The 17,994-nt window shown below is 55.6% G+C and overlaps 1 protein-coding gene across 1 annotated transcript; it reads left to right on the top strand.

Annotated features, from left to right (window-relative positions):
- The first annotated feature begins 1,720 nt into the window (after positions 1–1,720).
- On the top strand, positions 1,721–15,749 carry MEX3A (mex-3 RNA binding family member A). The gene is made up of 2 exons (XM_065653787.1): positions 1,721–2,183; positions 14,644–15,749. The coding sequence occupies exons 1-2, from the start codon at positions 1,721–1,723 to the stop codon at positions 15,747–15,749; spliced, it is 1,569 nt and encodes a 522-aa protein (XP_065509859.1).
- Positions 15,750–17,994: the final 2,245 nt, after the last annotated feature.

Below are 17,994 nucleotides of genomic sequence, written 5' to 3'. Positions count from 1 at the left end.
CTTGGCACGGCAGGTCCCCATGCACTCCCCTTCACCCATGTGACACCGGGTCCCCCACAGAGCCCCCTCCACCCTTGCCATGGCAGGTCCCCATAGAGCCTCCTCCCCCCTTGGCATGGCAGGTCCCCATAGAGCCCCCTCCACCCTTGCCATGGCAGGTCCCCATAGAGCCTCCTCCACCCTTGGCATGGCAGGTCCCCATGAAGTCCCTTCCACCCATGTCGCAATGGGTCCCCCACAGTCCCCTCTGCCCTTGGCACAGCAGGTCCCCATAAAGCCTCCTCCACCCTTGGCATGGTGTGTCCCCACGCAGTCCCCTTCACCCATGTCACACCGGGTCCCCCACAGAGCCCCCTCCACCCTTGGCACAGCAGGTCCCCATAGAGCCTCCTCCACCCACGTCACACCGGGTCCCCCACAGAATCCCTTCCACCCTTGGCATGGTGTGTCCCCACGCAGCCTCCTTCACCCACGTCACACCGGGTCCCCCACAGAGCCCCCTCCACCCTTGGCATGGTGTGTCCCCACGCAGTCCCCTTCACCCATGTCACACCGGGTCCTCCCACAGTCCCCTCATTCACGTCATGGCGAGTCCCCCACAGGGCGCCCTCCACCCTTGCCATGGCAGGTCCTCATAGAGCCTCCTCCCCCCTTGGCATGGCAGGTCCCCATAGAGCCCCCTCCACCCTTGGCATGGCAGGTCCCCATGAAGTCCCTTCCACCCATGCCACAATGGGTCCCCCACAGTCCCCTCTGCCCTTGGCACAGCAGGTCCCCATAAAGCCTCCTCCACCCTTGGCATGGTGTGTCCCCACGCAGTCCCCTTCACCCATGTCACACCGGGTCCCCCACAGAGCCCCCTCCACCCTTGACATGGTGTGTCCCCATGCAGCCCCCTCCACCCATGTCACACCAGGTCCCCACACTCCCCTCCACCCTTGCCATGGCAGGTCCCCACAGAGCCCCCTCCACCCTTGGCATGGTGTGTCCCCACGCAGTCCCCTTCACCCATGTCACATCGGGTCCCCCATAGAGCCCCCTCCACCCTTGGCACAGCAGGTCCCCATAGAGCCTCCTCCACCCACGTCACACCAGGTCCCCCACAGAGCCCCCTCCACCCTTGACATGGTGTGTCCCCATGCAGCCCCCTCCACCCATGTCACACCGGGTCCCCCACACTCCCCTCCACCCTTGCCACGGCAGGTCCCCACGCAGCCTCCTCCACCCACACCCAGGCGGGTCCCCGCAGCCCCGTGTCACCGCGGGTCTCCCCGCCGCCCGAGGGGTGTGCGCGGCGGCCGGGACTACATCCCCCAGCAGGCCGCGGGCCGGGGCAGCTCCCGCTGCGCCCAGCCGCCTTCAAACAAAAGAGTTTTCCCCCCGCGGGGCTCCGCGCCGCCCCGCCGGCCCCTCCGCACACCCCGCCGGCGGCTGCGAGCCGGGGGCGGAGGCGGCGGCGGGGGGACCCCGGCGGGCTGGAAGTGCCTGGGCGAGGGAGCTCGGGTTACAGAGAGAAAGGGGCTTGGCCAGGCAGAGGGGAGGTGGGCGGAGGGTCCTTTTCTCTGTCTGTTTCTCTCCCTCTGCCTTTTTTTTTTTCCCTTCTCCCTCCCGAGCTCTTTGTGTGTCCCCCCCCCCCCCCCACTCCCCTCCTCTCGCTCTCACACCCCCCCCTCCCCAACCAACCACCACCACCCAACCCCCTCTCAAGTCTTTGTTAGCCATGCCTAGCCTGGTAGTACCAGGGATAATGGAAAGGAACGGGGGTTTCGGCGATTTAGGCTGTTTCGGTGGGAGCGGCAAAGACAGAGCGCTGCTGGAGGATGACCGGGCGCTGCAGCTCGCCCTGGACCAGCTCTGCCTGCTGGGGCTAGGCGAGCCTTCCTCCTCCTCCTCCTCCTCCGCCGTGGTGCTGGTGGAGGACAGCAACAACAACAACAATAACCCGCCGCCGCCGCCGCAGCAGCCCCCGCCGCCGCCGCCGCCGCCGCAGCAGCAGCCGCCGCCGCCGCCGCCTCCTCCACCGGCCCCGAAGGGCTCGTCGGCGCCCAGCGCCGGGGCGGCGGAGCCCAAGTTGTGCGCGCTGTACAAGGAGGCCGAGCTGCGGCTCAAGAGCAGCTCCAACACCACCGAGTGCGTTCCGGTGCCCAGCTCCGAGCACGTGGCCGAGATCGTGGGCCGGCAAGGTAAGCGCCGGGGCGCCGCTCCCCGCCCGGCCGCCGGTCCCCCCCGCTCCCCGCCCGGCCGGGCTCCTTCCTCGGGAAACTTCCCCCGCCGCCCGCGGCATCCCCGCGGCCGGGAGGGCTGGGGACCGCCCCGCCAACTTCCCCCGCGACTCGCCCCTCGCCGCTCCCTCCCTCTCTCCCATTGTTCGGGACCGGGGCCGGGCGGGCACCCGCGCCCCGGCCGGCTCAGCCCCGCCGGGGACAAAGCGGAGGGGACAGCCCGCCTCCCTCCCCGGGCGGAGCGGGGCTCCCGGGGCGGCGAACGGGTCGCCGTTGTTCTAGCGGGGGGGGGGCTTTTTTTGGGACGGTGGGCGAAAAAATCTATAGGAATGTCTGCGGGGGCTTGTCCGGGTGTGTGCACCGGAGCGCCGAGCCCGTCGCTCCTCCGGTTCTGCGAAAGAGCTGTTTCTGAACCGCGCTCTCCGCCCTCCTCCTTAGAAAGAAAGAAAGAAAGAAAAAAAACAACAACCAAAAAAAACCACAAAGAAAAAGAAAATAAAGCGCGGGGAGGAAAGAAAGAGAAGAGAGCGGGGCTGGCTGCCGGCCGGGCTCGGCGCGGTGGGGAGCGAAATCCCCTTTGTTGGGTTCGGTGGAGCGAGGGGGTGTGGTTGCAGCGATTCGCTGCCGGGCCGAGCACCGGGCCGGAGAACCCGTTAATGGGAGTTGAACTTCTTCTTGCAGACATGTGACTGGCGGGGACCCCGGAGCGGCCACCGGCCGTCCCGACTGGGCCCCCCCCGGCCGCCTCCGCCGCCCGGCCCCGCCGCGGGCCACGCTCCGCCACAGTGATGCTTTTGTTCTCCTTACGGTTCTGTTCGGAGCGAGGTGGAATGGAGGAGGGCTTTAAAAAAAAAAAAAAAATTTATATATATATATATATACCACACCCACTCTTAAGTCACCCCTCGCCCACCCCCACCGCTCCGGGCTCCCCAGTGTGCGTGGGGGGCCGAGGTGTACTTGGGGGGCAGCTCCGCCGGACCCCCCCGTTGGCATCGCGGGAGCCGTCGCGATGTTAAAATGTGGGGCTGGGGAGAGAAGTTTTGTGTCGCTTACAGAGGAAAAAAAACATAATAATAGTGTGGCTAAGTGAGATTTTTTTTTTCTCTCTCTAAGCAAGTAACTTGACGCTCTGGAAGTGTGACGGGCAGAGACTGCGGCTCCAAATCCAGATGCTTCCTCTTGGGTTGGGAATTGAAATGGCCCAAGCAGGGGGTTTGCAGTTTGACATGGGCGGAGGGTGGCTCCTCAGGCCAGTGCTCCCAGGAGGGGATGTGCAGAGGCTGAGCTGGGCGAGGGGAAGCCACGGGGAGGGGGACACAAATGGCTCGTGGCCGGGCATCCTTACGCTGGAGGATGTTGTGGGAACAATGGGGCCTGGGCTGGCTCAGGTCTCTCCCAGCAGCAGAGCTCAGGGCGTGCTGGCGGCCAGTTCCCATGCTGGGATGGAGGGTGGGCAGGAGTGCAGGGGGTGCTGTTCTCCCCCAAAGCTCAGCGTGTCTGCAGCAGAGGGAACGGCTTTTGCTTCGGCTCCCCCCGCCACACTGCGATCGTGGCCCCCGCGCTGGGGACTCGGGGGAAAGGGGCTGGAGAAAAGGGGGCGAAGGGATGGCCGAGAAGATCCTGCCTGAGGCTGATGCTCCCCGTGATGCTTTTACACCGCGGCGAGCCGAGCGCAGCCAGAAGTGGCAGGGCTTTGCACCAACTCTGCGCTGGCGAGTGCAAGGCCGTGGAGAATCAGGCTCCCTTTGTTTAATAAAGTTAGGAAAGAGAGAGGATTCAGGAGGCGGAATCGAGGGGAAATGTTAGACAATGCGGGAGGTGCCTGGGCTATTTTCTTCCTGGATCTCACTGCTGCCCCAAACTCCCGAGAAGGGGGTGTGTTGCACTGCGTTCAGTACGCAGCGGCGTGGCCGGAGTGATGGTGAGGAACGTGGAGACCTGGATTTTTTCCACCATTTTTTTGTGCGTGTACGTGAGGGCTTTCCCACATCTGGGAAACTGGGAAATGTCAGTGGGCCAGAGCCCTGGCGGGCAGACCTGGCCCCGCTCCATCGGTGGGGCAGACAGTGCGAGCAGTGCCCTTTATAGAGGCGGGTGGGCCGGATCCTGGGCTGGTAGAAACCAAAATTGCTTCAGCAGAGCCCCCGCAGCCACAGCTCTTGACTCCAGCAGAGATCGTGGCCCACACTTATTATTTTTAAAGGCCTATAGGAGCGTCTCCTGGGTCTTGTTTTTGTGGAGAAGGTCGGATTACGAGGGTGTATTCTCAGATGGAGCTAGGTGCGGGGCACCCCGAGAGACATTATTTCAGGGCTCTAACTGGTAACAGGATTGAGCTTTAAGTTTGTATTTTCTGATCTGACAAACCACACTGTTCCTTCCTATTATTTAAAAATAATATCTACCATCTTTGAAAGTGTACCTTACTGATATGTGTGTAAGAAGCCTGGATCTGGGCACAGGGGCCCTTTTACTTGCATCTTCCAATGGAATTCCCACCTGCTGTAAGACTGCCCTTTGCTGGAAGAGCGTAAAAGTGCTTGAGTATAAATAAGGCTCAAGCCCCATATATTTTTATTGGAATGGTTGTGAGTGTGATTTGCGAAGAGGTTTAATTGTGGTGGAGGGGGCGGCTCCACTTTGAACGAGAGATGCTGCAGGAGCTAAACCTGGGCTTGGCGTCTCCCTGCTTTCCCCGGGAACTGTCAACGTGCCCTTGTCGCGGAGCCAATCGCGTGCTGGAAACCTCGCTGGAGTTTGCGGTGGTGCTGGTTTGTGCGCTGAATTTGAGCAGTGCTTCTTCAGCGGCGCGAATGCTGGCCGGGTGGGATGGGGGACTCGGTGGGACGAGACCGTGGGCTGCCGGAAGAGGGACTTTGCAGGAATTGGCCAGACAGGCGCCGAGAGCTGCTCCTGCACCGCGATGCCCTGGGGTCTGGGGTGGAGAGCCGGGTGGCTGGTGGGATGCGCCAAGGGCTGCTTTGCACGTTGAAGTGAAAGAGGGGAAGCTAGAGCGGGAGGATGAGGGGGTAAAGTCATACCGATCCCTTTGGCTGCCATTGATGCCCTCTTCCACACTGCCCTTGGCCGTGGTTGGCAATGACTTTCCTTCCCTGCTGGAAGTGCGGCCGTGCCCTCCCGCTGCTGCAAGGGTGAGGAGCAGGGATGTCTCTGCCTGTGTCGCGGCTCCTGCAGATCGTTCCCCGCTTCCCCTGCAAGAGAGTGAGCTCCAGCCATGCCGCGCTTGGGTGGCTGGATCTGCTGGTGTGTGCCATGGTGTGGCACGGTACTCCAGATGCCGGAGCCAGTCCTGGTACATCAGGGTGCTTGGTGGCTCCTGGTGTGTGCCATGGTGTGGCACGGTGCTCCAGATGCTGGAGCCAGTCCTGGTACATCAGGGTGCTTGGTGGCTCCTGGTGTGTGCCATGGCGTGGCACAGTGCTCCAGATGCTGGAGCCAGTCCTGGTACATCAGGGTGCTTGGTGGCTCCTGGTGTGTGCCATGGCGGTGGCACAGTGCTCCAGATGCCGGAGCCAGTCCTGGTGCATCGGGGTGCTTGGTGGCTCCTGGTGTGTGCCATGGCGGTGGCACAGTGCTCCAGATGCCGGAGCCAGTCCTGGTGCATCAGGGTGCTTGGTGGCTCCTGGTGTGTGCCGTGGCGTGGCACGGTGCTCCAGAGTGCCGGAGCCAGTCCTGGTGCGTCAGGGTGCTTGGTGGCTCCTGTGTTTCACCTGCCAACTCTTGTCATGGGCATCTTCCCTCCAACAGCCCTCCCGGGACTGCATGCATTCTTGGGGCTACGCAGATACATTTGCCAGAGTGTAAGGACAAAGCACTGATGTGTTTTGCAGGTGATTTTTGAGGCGATTGGTGGGACATCAAGAGAGCTGCGAAGGAGAAGATTCTTGCAACCCGAGGGTGTGGGTTGAGATGGGAGAGATGCTGGGAGGAGCGGACAGTGTCTAAAGGTGTCGTGCTTTGGCTGTTTGAACTGTGAAGTTAGAAAGGGGCGGAAATCCTCAGCCACCAAGACAGATGGATGTCCACGTTCTTCCCTAGAAGTCACCTGAGGCAGGTGTAGCTCAGCCCAATGCGGATGCATTATCTGACACTTCTGACGGTGTTAAATATGCTCCCACTGGGAAACTGGGCAGCTGTTGGTGGAGCCAGGGAAGAAGCTGTTGCACTCTAAGTGGGGCACGTTTAAGGCTGGATCCTGTACTTAGGGGCCATGGTCAAGGTTCTTTGTGTGCCTGGTGTGTGCGGGCGTGGGGAAAAGGCAGAGGGTCCGTTTGCCTTCCAGCTGAACGAGGCACAACAGCTCAAGCCACCCGCTCCCAGCAGGTACCTTCCCTATAATATCAGAGTGGTTTTGCTCTGATCATCAATAGTAGCATCCATTGTCACCTGTACCCACAGACACCCTTTGATGAAGCATCTCTCAGCCTGCTCTAACTAGCCTGTTGTCAACAGGAATGAGATTATGTGAGAGAGGAGCTTAACATAAATTGCTCTTTCTTGGCAAGGTGAAGTCAAATAACAAGAGGCCCCACTAACCCCAGGTGATTGGGCTCTTTGTGTAGCTCCAAACATGCTCTAATGCTTTCAGCATTTAAAAATAGTCCAAGGAAGCCTTTTTCATTGAGGAAGTCTGATGATTGCAGCTCCCCCACCCACCATGTGGAGGTGGATGCACAGCATCCGAGAAGCAGCGCGGGGGTCAGATCCTCTTGTCTTGCTGCGCGTAAATCTCGGAGCTAAAGCCACCCGGTCTGGCGGGGCCTGAAAACCAACCTCCTTACACCGCTCCAGCAGCTCGAGATGGGCCTTAAAGGGAGAGAGAAATTGCAGTTGGCGTCGGATAGTTATAAAGTGTTAATGAGAAGCCATCGGAATTTACACCGGGGAAAAGTGCAAGAATGGGATTGACTTTGTGCGGTTTGAACTAGAGGTGGGAGGAGAAAATGGGTCTGGGAGAGAGACAAAGGGAATTTTCTAGGGAGACACGCACGCTCCGCGCATCGGATCCAACCGCTGGATGCCGCGCTGACCGAGTGAACCGCGCCGCAGAGCCGCCCGCCGGCCGGAATCTAGGGCAGTGGGAAAGTGTGTTGGCATCGGGTGGGGGCCCTGGCCCCCCCGGCCCTGCCTTTGTCTGCAGCCCCTCTCCCGCGGCCGCCCCGTCCCGCTTTCCCCCGCCAGGCCGGGCCGAGGGGCCGCGCTGGGACCGTGCGGAGCGGGGGCCGTGGCCGGTCGCCCCCACCCCGATGGGGCGCGTTGCCCCTGGAGAGCGGCCGCCCGGGGCCGGGGGCTTCCAGCCCCACTTCCCGACTTCCCTCCGCCGCACAACAAGGCAGCGATTGTCTGTGGCATCTGGGTTGTTGCTTTTGGGTCACGTTGCTTTTTATTTTTTTTTTTTTTTTTGCCTCTTGCCTTTTTTTTTTATAGACAACTATCATCACTACGTGAAAAAGCTTAAAATCGCTGTACTGGAATGAGGTGGTTGCTTATTTTCATGGCGTGGTGGTGTGTTGTTTGGGGGTTTTTTTTTCCCCCCTTTCCTTGTAAACACAACTTGCATCATCAGTACAATAAAACCTCAACGCAAAGAGATTTAGGTGTTTGTGGTCCTTTACTGTGCATTTGTGTTTTTTGACGCCACTTTCGTCAGATTCTCAATGCAGCAGAATCTTACCCCACAGATATTCAGGAGGGTTTATTCGTGATGTTCTTTGTGTGCTTGTCTTTTAACACGGCTTTCATCTTAAATGGGAAAAGAATGCCCCACCTTACCAGAGATATTTGAGGGTTCTTTATTTTATGGTCCTCTTTAATTTTATGACTAGAACAGAAAAAAGACCAAGTCCTAATTTGCCCTTAGGATCTCTCATACCACACCAGCAATGTCAAAATGTCCTAAGTGGGGTATTTACAGGTGTAATTTATACCAGTGCAGTGTAAAGGTGCCTTAGTATAAATGAGAAGAGGGCTAAAAATCCTTTGTCTGTAGAGATAATTTTGTATCTGATGAAAATAAGAAATATAAGTACCTGGAGTGATTTGTGTGGTGTGTTTTGTTTTTTAAAAAGCCACCTCAGGGCTGGATCCCTAGCTGTTTGCTGTAAGCTGGTGCAGCACCTCTGATGGTGCTTTTAGGTGAAGCCCACACCTCTGGGCATGAACTGGCACATGCTGGAGATGCACCAGTTTGTGCCAGATAAGACCTGGGCTGCACCAGCAGCACTGTGTACCTGTGCAGGATCCGGCCTTCTCGCAGCAGTAAGGAGAAGGTCGTCAGCGGGTTTAACTCTGAATTCACACTGAAGTCAAATATGCAATGGAACTACTTGACAGGCATGGCTGCATTTTCCATTGCACTGTCCTTCTGCTGGCATTCACCATGCATGGGGCAGAGGGGGCGTCCCGTGCGCATCCATCCCGTGCGCGTCCATCCCATGTCCGTCCATCCCGTGCGCATCTATCCCGTCCATCCCCTGCACGTCCATCCCATGCGCATCCATCCCATCCATCGCGTTCATGTCCATCCCATCCATCCCGTGTCCATCCATCCCTTCCATCCCATGCATGTCTGTCCCGTGTCCATCCATCCCGTGTGCATCCATCCCGTGTGCATCCATCCCGTGTGCGTCCATCCCATGTGCGTCCATCCCATGTCCGTCCATCCCGTGCACGTCCATCCCGGCATCCATCCCGTGCGTGTCCATCCCGTGTCCGTCTATCCTGTGCACGTCCGTCCCAGCGTCCATCCCATGTGTGTCTATCGTGGCGTCCATCCTGTGCACGTTCATCCTGTGCACATCCATCTCAGCGTCCATCCTGTGTGCATCCATCCCGTGCGCATCCTTCCCGTGCATGTCCATCCCATGCATGTCTATCCCGGCGTCCATCCCGTGCCTGTCCATCCCATGTCTGTCCATCCCGTGCACGTCTATCCCGGCGTCCATCCCGTGTCCGTCCATCCTGCGTCTGTCCCTCCCATGCACGTCTATCCTGGCATCCATCCTGTGCGCGTCCATCCCATGCACGTCCATCCCGTGCACATCCATCCCATGCACCGCTCCGGCCTTTTCCTGTTGCCAGAGCCGTGCCCAGGAGCCGTGGTGTAACTGCAGCGAGGTCCCATGGCAGTACGTTGGGTTTATGGTGAGCAAAGATTTGGGATGGGTTTATGCAAAGGAAATGGCTGTCAGATTTGGTGCATCTGACACCTTTGTTACCCTTATGTCAGCAACTGCCTTAGCTGGGTGGGTGGACTGAGCTCTTGAAGCCCTCGCTGTTAGTTTTGATGGATTTGTAACCCCTGACGCAGAGGTAAGCAGGGAAGAGAATGTAGCTGTGCATCCGAATCTCCCGCTGATGTCTCCCACTCCACCTCTCCCCAGTTTGGCAATGTCTAGACTCAATTTATTTATTTGTGTTTAGACAGAGCTAGCTGCCCTGTGGATTAATTCCCAGTTAGTTAGATAACTGGTCGGGGTGCTGGAGGCTCGACAGTCCTCAAGGGTTTATTCCTGTATGTTAACATTTGTGGCTTACTAGGGTAATTTGCAAACACACTTACTTGGAGTCAATTGGCAATCAGTTAACTGAAGTTAAAAAGAAAAAGGGGTGGGGGGAGGAAATAATCATACAAGCCTCCTTTGTAGAGTGCTTTGGGATCTGTGTTATTGGCAAAAAACCAGAATAATACAAGATAGGTGGTGGAAACACAACAAGAAAGGGCTTAATTCTCTCTATAATATAAAAATCTAACTGGCAGGAGTCTGCCAGGGAGCAATTAGTTGATGTCTGCACACTGCCTTAAAGAGTAGAACACTACAGCAAACTTATGTATTATTATAGTTTCTACAGGTCCTTGTTTTCTCTCAGTTTTACATTTTTACCACCACTTACTAAGCAGTTCTCTCCTCTTTCAATAATCCACCTTGTAAAGCAGTTTGCTGCATGTTGTCTTCAAATTCCAGTTACACACGAAGAAAGCCTTTCACTAAAAAAAAAAAAAAGGAGGCAAATTTCATTGGAAAAAAAGGACGTGTGACCCTGCTGGTGAGGATCTAGAGGGTCACATCCTGATCTCACTGTGCTCTGTCAGAAAATGGAGCGATGTCAAAGGCTTGGCCCCTCTTTAGTTGTGCGAACCAAGGTCAGGGTTGGGGCTGAGGTGGGTTGGGAGCCTCGGCACTAAGTGGGTACATCGGATTTAAACCCAGCCTGATTTTAGCTGATGTAAATCAGCGCAGCTCTCCTGGAAGTTGGTGGAGTTATCTGCATTTGTAGCGCCGATGGCTCGGCCTGTTGTCTGCGCCACTTTAGAGCGGCTGGAGATCTGGGCCACTGAACCTGCTGGGCTGCTGGTCTTGATGGAGTTGGTCTAATTTCCTGTGGGGTTATTTTCTCCAGGATTCCCCATCTGTCTGTCTCTGCAAAGCTGGCTTTCCTGTCTGCAGGCCTGCACAGACCCTCCCTCCTCCTCCTCCCCCTGCTTCTCACACCATCCACTGCACCACGCGTCCTTTTGTCCGTGGCTCCATCCTCCCTCCGCTCTCGCCGTGCTCCCTCCTTGCCTGTCTCCCTTTTGCCATTTCGGGGTGTCTTTGCCTCCACACCCCTCATCCTCCTCCCTCGGAGGGATCACAGCATGCCTCTCCCTCAGTTTCCATCACCTTTCCTCCATCCCTGACTCTCTCCCACCCTCTCCAGCTCGTGTAACTCGCTTACGTTTGCCCTTATTCGTGTGTGTTCCCTACCGCCGTTTCCTTCCATCTGTCCCCAGCATGGAGCCCCATCCTTTGTCACTGCTCTGCTTGCCTGACCCTTCGTGTCGTCTCCTCGATTGTTGCTTGTCGTGCTGGGCTCAGATCCCTCTCCCCCCACATGCAGTCATTGTCCCGTGGCTTAGAAAAATGCCGAACCCAAGCCCAGCCCTGATAAAACACCCACCTGAGGCCCTTTCGCAAAGGAGAGCGGCCTTGCGCTCCTGGGAGGCGGAACGGGGGTCACCGAGGGATTCAGCAGTCGCTGCTTCGGGCCGGGGTAGATGCACAGGAATCATTTCCAGCGCAGACGCTCGCTGCTAACACCCCCTTTCTTTCAGTGCGATGCTCCGGTGATATCCCTGGGGAAATGGTGGCATCTCAGTTAATCTTCCTAAGATGGAATCTCCATCTTTGGAGCGAGCCGTGTAAGAGCAGGGCAGCGAAATGTCTGCCGGGGACGGGTCAGGGAGAGCCGGGCCGGCCCGGGGCTGCGGGAGCCCATAGGTGACCCCTCGTGGGTTTATTCTGCCCTCCACGGGCGCCTTGGGATGAACCTTTATTCTGTGATTTTGTCTGTGTCGTTTTATTCTACAGTTGTGCATTGCCTTGCACCATAAAGTCCTGTTCTTTGAGTTTCCTGAGTACTAATAATACAGCACTGCAGATGACCATCAGGCCACACCAACTGTTTAGAGACTTCACCGAACAAAGCGTTGCAAATATACTTCGGGGTGCAAACTCAGCGGGGAGTAACTTGTGAGCTACATTGGACTTGTCAGGGAGTGGATTTCATTTGAATTTGGAGGATTTGCCCAGCTCCTTCTCTGGCTCAGATCTAGCATTTCTGTTCCCCAGGAACGTGAAGTTAGTGGCTTAGAGATGGAGTTTAATGCAGCAGCATCGTAATGCTAAGTATTACAGGAAGTTTTGCAGTAACACAGAGTGAGAGGCAGCTATTCTGCCCATTCCACAAACAGGGGAGTGAGGCTCAGAGAGCTGGAGTAGCCCTGAGGAGCCCAAAGTTACACTGGGAGCCGACGGCGAAGGCAGGATTTGCCGGCACGTGTCCTGCAGCGATGCCAAGAGCCTCTGACAGGCGGTGGGTTTCAGAGCTGCGTGGGGAGGTGCCGTGTCGGCGCCGGCTCCCGCGGTTTGACAGGGCTGGACCCCGGTGCCCGTGCGGTGCCGCGAGATGCGAGCGTGACCCATCAGGCTGAGCGCGGCTGTAACTATCGGTGGTACCGTGTGCTGTGCCTGCCGCCGCTGCGAGCGGTGTTCTTGTCAGCTGTAGTGGCACGAGGCTCTGTTTTTATCACTAAAGGTGCGGGGTTCGATTCTTTCTAATGATACATGGTGGTAGGATCGTTACGTTCCTGTAAATACCCCGATGTCACAAGTCTGTGTCTCATGAGACAAGCTGCAGATAAGTGGCAGCACTAAGAGAGTGGCAGCCCTGAACTCCCAGCTGGAAGAGATATTGTTATCTATTAGGATCTCTACAAATAATAATGTTCCAGCCCATGAGCTGAGGAATCTTAATTTCTTGGTTGCAGAAGCATCGTTTGCAGGTCATCTTGTGTTAAAAGTAGGATGTCGGTGTGGTGTGTTGAGGAAAACTTGCTGGTGTTGGATGGTTGAAGGAGAGGACAAGAGATGGACTCTCCGGGGAGAGAAGGTGGGGGATCTCATCCTGATCCTCTTGTTCCATGAGCCCTGAGTCTGGCACATGAATCCTTGGGAAATCAGGGCAAAATGCTCACCTTCCTCCGTAGAAATGCAGTGCCCCGGAGAATCAAATTTTAAATGTTTTCTCAGAGATCCAAACGTACAGCAAACCTCCCTGCCCCAGTCTGCATGGCAACTGGGTGCCAGGCTTTGAAAATGCCTTCAGACACTGAGTGAGGCTTTTGGGGAAGAGGGGTCAAAGGGACAGCAGCAGAGAGGGTTTCCAGAAGTACTTTACAAAACTGTGCCACATCTGTAAAAATATTTAGTTGCTGGGTGGCATCCTAGTGTCATCGGAACCTGGAGTCACACAGCTGGCTCTGAACCCTTCTAGAAATCGATTTGGAAGCCAAAGCACACTGAAAAGTCTCTTGCCTTTTTTGGAAAAGCAGGAAGATGTTTTCTGAGCTGTAAGGAGCAGGGGGGATAAGCTTGGTGGGCTCCAGGGGGTGGATACCAATGTACAAAAGCCCTGGCGTGGCAAGTGACCTCAGGAAAGGGTCTGAACGCCCAGACCGCTCTGGTGAGGATCAAACATGATCCGTGTTCGATACACCAGAGAGTCAACGGCAAAACGCAGCCCCTCTGCTGCCCCCTCAGACTTGGCCCCCCAAAAGTGAGCCAGGTCACACTGGATTTACCCCAAAAGCCCCACAGTAGCACAGAAGTCCCGACGGAGGGTTCTGCTCTCTTGAGTTATGGCAGACGTCTCTCCCCTCGTGTTCCCCATGAACTGGAGCGGGCTGGTGAAGAGGCTCCACATCAGCCACGGCCGGCCATGGACTCAGCGTCCCCTGCTTTGTCCTGTCATCTCCAGCCTCTCTCAGGGCCCTGTGCCTCAGCCGAATCCGTGCAGTCCCGAGAGCTGCGCTGATGAGGAGGGAGCCAGGCCTGCCATCTTCTCTGAGGGGCCGCACGGCGGGCACGGCCTTCCTCACGGGGGCCGCTGGCCCACGGGGAGGGCTCGACTGCCCCCCTGGCTCCCTGCTGCTTGGAGGGGTGGGAAAGGGAGATCTCTGAGGGGTTATTGCTGAGGAGTGAGGGGAGGCGGCTGAGGGAGATTGCGTGGTGGGGGCCAGCACACAAAATGGTGACTAGGTCAAGAGAGGTTCTCCTGCCCCTCTGCTCTGCCCTGGGGAGGCCGCAGCTGGAATATTGTGTCCAGTTCTGGGCCCCTCAGCTCCAGCAGGACAGGGAACTGCTGGAGAGAGTCCAGCGCAGCCACCAAGATGCTGAAGGGAGTGGAGCATCTCCCTGCCGAGGAAAGGCTGAGGAGCTGGGGCTCTGGAGCTGGAGAAGAGGAGACTGAGGGCTGAGCTCATTCATGGGGATCAATATGGAAAGGGGGAGTGTCAGGAGGATGGAGCCAGGCTCTTCTGGGTGACAGCCAGTGACAGGACAAGGGGCAATGGGTGCAAACTGGAACACAGGAGGTTCCGCTTGAATAGGAGAAGAAACTTGTTCGCGGTGAGGGTGCCAGAGCCTGGCCCAGGCTGCCCAGGGAGGCTGTGGAGTCTCCTTCTGTGCAGACATTCCAACCCGCCTGGACACCTTCTGTGTAACCTCAGCTGGGTGTTCCTGCTCCGGCGGGGGGGTTGCGCTGGATGAGCTTCCGAGGTCCCTTCCAACCCCTGACATTCTGTCATTCTGTGATTCTGTGGCTTCTGCCTGAGGGTGGGGGAGTGGGGAGCTCTCCGGGGATGGTGAGCAGGAAACTTTCCTCTGGAGTTTCTTCTTTCAGGGTTTGGGCGAAAGGGGCCTTCCTCCCATTTTATGTCCCCGGGCAGTGGCTGCTACATGGTGCAGGTTTTGCTGAAAACATGGCAGCTCAGCCTGGTTTCTTGAGGAGACGGGGAGGGCAATGGGAGATACAGCCTCTCTAACCTCCCTGCCTTGTTTTCTCTCTCTTCCCTAAGGCTGCAAGATCAAAGCCCTGCGGGCAAAGACCAACACCTACATCAAGACACCCGTGCGGGGTGAGGAGCCAGTCTTCATGGTGACGGGGCGGCGGGAGGACGTGGCCATGGCCCGGCGGGAGATCATCTCCGCCGCCGAGCACTTCTCCATGATCAGGGCCTCCCGCAACAAGGCTGGCACCACGTTTGGCAGCGCTCCCACCTTGCCGGGGCAAGTCACCATCCGAGTGCGTGTGCCCTACCGCGTGGTGGGCTTGGTGGTGGGCCCCAAGGGAGCCACCATCAAGCGGATCCAGCAGCAGACCAACACCTACATCATCACGCCCAGCCGGGACCGGGACCCCGTTTTTGAAATCACTGGCGCGCCGGGCAACGTCGAGCGCGCCCGGGAGGAGATCGAGACCCACATCGCGGTGAGGACGGGCAAGATCCTGGAGTACAACAACGAGAACGACTTCCTCTCCAGCAGCCCCGACTCCGGCATGGAGAACCGCTACTCGGAGGCCTGGCGGGTCCACACCCCAGCGCCGGGCTGCAAGCCGCTCTCCACCTTTCGGCAGAACAGCCTGGGCTGCATCGGTGACTGCTCCGTTGACCCTGTCTATGAGACCCCCCGGCTGAACGACCAAAATGACTTCAATTACGGTTACCTCTTCCCCAACTACGGCGTGAACAAGCAAGATCTGTATTACGGGGTGCCGGAGTCAGGGGCCCCGATGTGGGCTGGGCAGGAGAACACCAACCCTGTCTCAGTGCTCTTCTCGAAGCAGCAGCGATCCAGCAGCACCGGCGCCATCCACCCAAATTCACATCGCTCCCCATCCTCCTCCATCCAGGAGCCCAATCTCTCCGCTCTCCCCAGGCGGTCCCAGGGGGAACCGCTCCAAGGCTTTTCCAAGCTGGGGACATCAAGCGCTGCCCGGACGTCTGTCTCCAGCAGCCGTGAGTGCATGGTGTGTTTCGAAAGCGAAGTTACGGCAGCTCTGGTGCCATGCGGCCACAACCTCTTTTGCATGGAGTGTGCTGTGAGGATCTGCGAGAGGACTGATCCCGAGTGCCCGGTTTGCCACGCTGCAGCCACTCAGGCCATTAGAATATTTTCCTAAAGAGACAGAGCAGGGCATTGGGGGTGGGGGGCGGGTAGGAAGGGACCGTGAGGGGGGTCCAGGAAAGAAAAATAATAATAATAATAATAATAATAATGATAATAATAATAATAATAATGACATCTGAAGAACAAACGAATGAAAGAATAAATTAATTTAAAGAAGAAGAAGAAGAAAAAAAAAAGAAATTATTTTACAAGCAATGTATGTTATTTTTTAAAAAAAAAAAGTGAATAATAAAATTAAAATGAATAGCAAAGCCAGAAATTTTGAAGGGCGAATGATGCTCCAGCCTGCAATGTCTTTTCTAAAACAAGTACTCTGAACGCGCACTCGGATCTTGCAAGCAAAGCGGTTTAGTTCAGTTTTTTTTGGTGGTGAGGTCGGGACTTCTCTGCGTTGACCAGGCGGGGAAGGGGCAGGGCCGCGGGGGGGCCCTGCCGGCCTTGCTTCTCCAGCCACGTTCAAGCTTCACCTTGGTCTGAAGCCCCTACTCTCCTCCCCCCCCCAGGGATGTCAGCCCAGCTGGGAGCTCAGAAAGAAACAAGTAGAAAGAAAGGAAAACGGATGACGGGGATTTAGGAAAAACGAAAAAAGAAACCATCAACCTCTGGGAACGTGTTAGAACGAGGGCACAACTGTATTACCTCAAAGATTTAAACAAACAAACAAAAAAACCACAGCAGCTAAAGAACTTTTATTCTTTTCCTTTTTTTCTAAAAAAAACACACACATAAAAAAAAAACACAAAAAAAAAGAAAATCAGAAAAAGAAGACGGAGAAATAAAAATGACACCAGTGAAACTGAAGAAGGTTTGGAAGAACCTATTGGAATCACACTGGGCGACTAGCATTTATTTTATTATTCTGAGCCACCGTGGAGTCTGGAACTTTGTTCTTTTTTTCCTTATCCGAGCAGGGATTTGTTCATCAGATGAATCAGGAGTCACTAACAGGGTATTTCAAAAGTTCCCATCCATGGGGGGAGTGCATCGACTTCCACGTTTCCGTAGTTCACTCTTCATCCTTTTTTCCAAGCGATACCAGCTGCAGCTACACACAACATGCATGCGCATGTGCACACACACACATAATCTTGTGCTTTTGTTTTCTTAAAAGATATATATCGCACCAAAACCTAAGAAAGACGATCATGCAATATAGGCGATGAGCCCGTACGAAACCAACATGCATCCCAACAGAAAGCAAAAAAAAAAAAAAAAAAAAACAAACCCGAGTTTATATATATAATTTTGTTGTCGTCGTTTTTAAACTGGACCAAAACTTTTGTTACCCAAAACCGAGTGGGGGAAAAAAAAAGAAGGAAAAGTATTTCTTTATGGACCAAAACCTCTTCAGCTGTCCTTTACCTGGATCTTCCTGAGGTTGGCCACTTTTATATATTATATTTTTTTCAGAACGAAACAAAACAAAACAAAAAATTGCCTTGTTGAACATCCTTTAAGCATTTCAAGACTTCTGGTTTTGTTAAATCAGATACTTTTGAAACCATTGGGAAGTGGGTGAGGATGGGCTTCGAATCTGGCTTCTGTGCCAATGCACACGAGATGCACGGCAGCATCTTCACATCGTCAGGTTTGTTCAACCAGTCTCTGGATGCCAAAATGCTGTGATGGTAAAGATGTGTTGGATTATCAAGTACCAGTATACCTATCTATAAATAGATGTGTGTATATATATATAGGCACTTAACTCATCAAGCACCTATATATATATATGTGTGTGTATGTAAAATTATATATATATAATTTTTCTCACCACTGCTGCCCCATCTCCTACCCCTCAACTTCTCGCAGATCCTGGACCCTGATTTAGAACTGAACCAACAAGTTTCACAACTTGGCAGAGACAGTTCTACAGCAAAAAAAAAAAAAAAAAATATTGCCTGAGTTTTTTGGGGGGTTTTTTTGTGTTGTTTTTTTTTTTTTTTCCCCTTCAGTTACAGGAGACTTTATTTTCATCGTAATGATGTTCCTGGGAACATCCCCTCTTCTCGGTTTGCTGCCGCTTGCTCCCGGTTGCTGCCGCCAGCCCGGGCTGGTCCGCTCAAGCCGTCCTCGCTTGCCGGAGGGGAGGCCGAGCCGGCCGCTCCGGGACGTGGATAAAGATCCACTTTCCATCTTCAGATATGGGGTGGAGGGGTGTGAAATGCTGTGCCTCCACCGTTTTCGCATCAGTGGTAAAATATTACGTAGGGGCAAGAGGTAGATGGAGGGGTGGACGG

The sequence above is a fragment of the Caloenas nicobarica genome, chromosome 31 (assembly GCF_036013445.1).
Source record: "Caloenas nicobarica isolate bCalNic1 chromosome 31, bCalNic1.hap1, whole genome shotgun sequence".
Lineage (NCBI taxonomy): Eukaryota > Metazoa > Chordata > Aves > Columbiformes > Columbidae > Caloenas > Caloenas nicobarica.
This window is presented reverse-complemented; position numbering and strand designations above follow the sequence as displayed.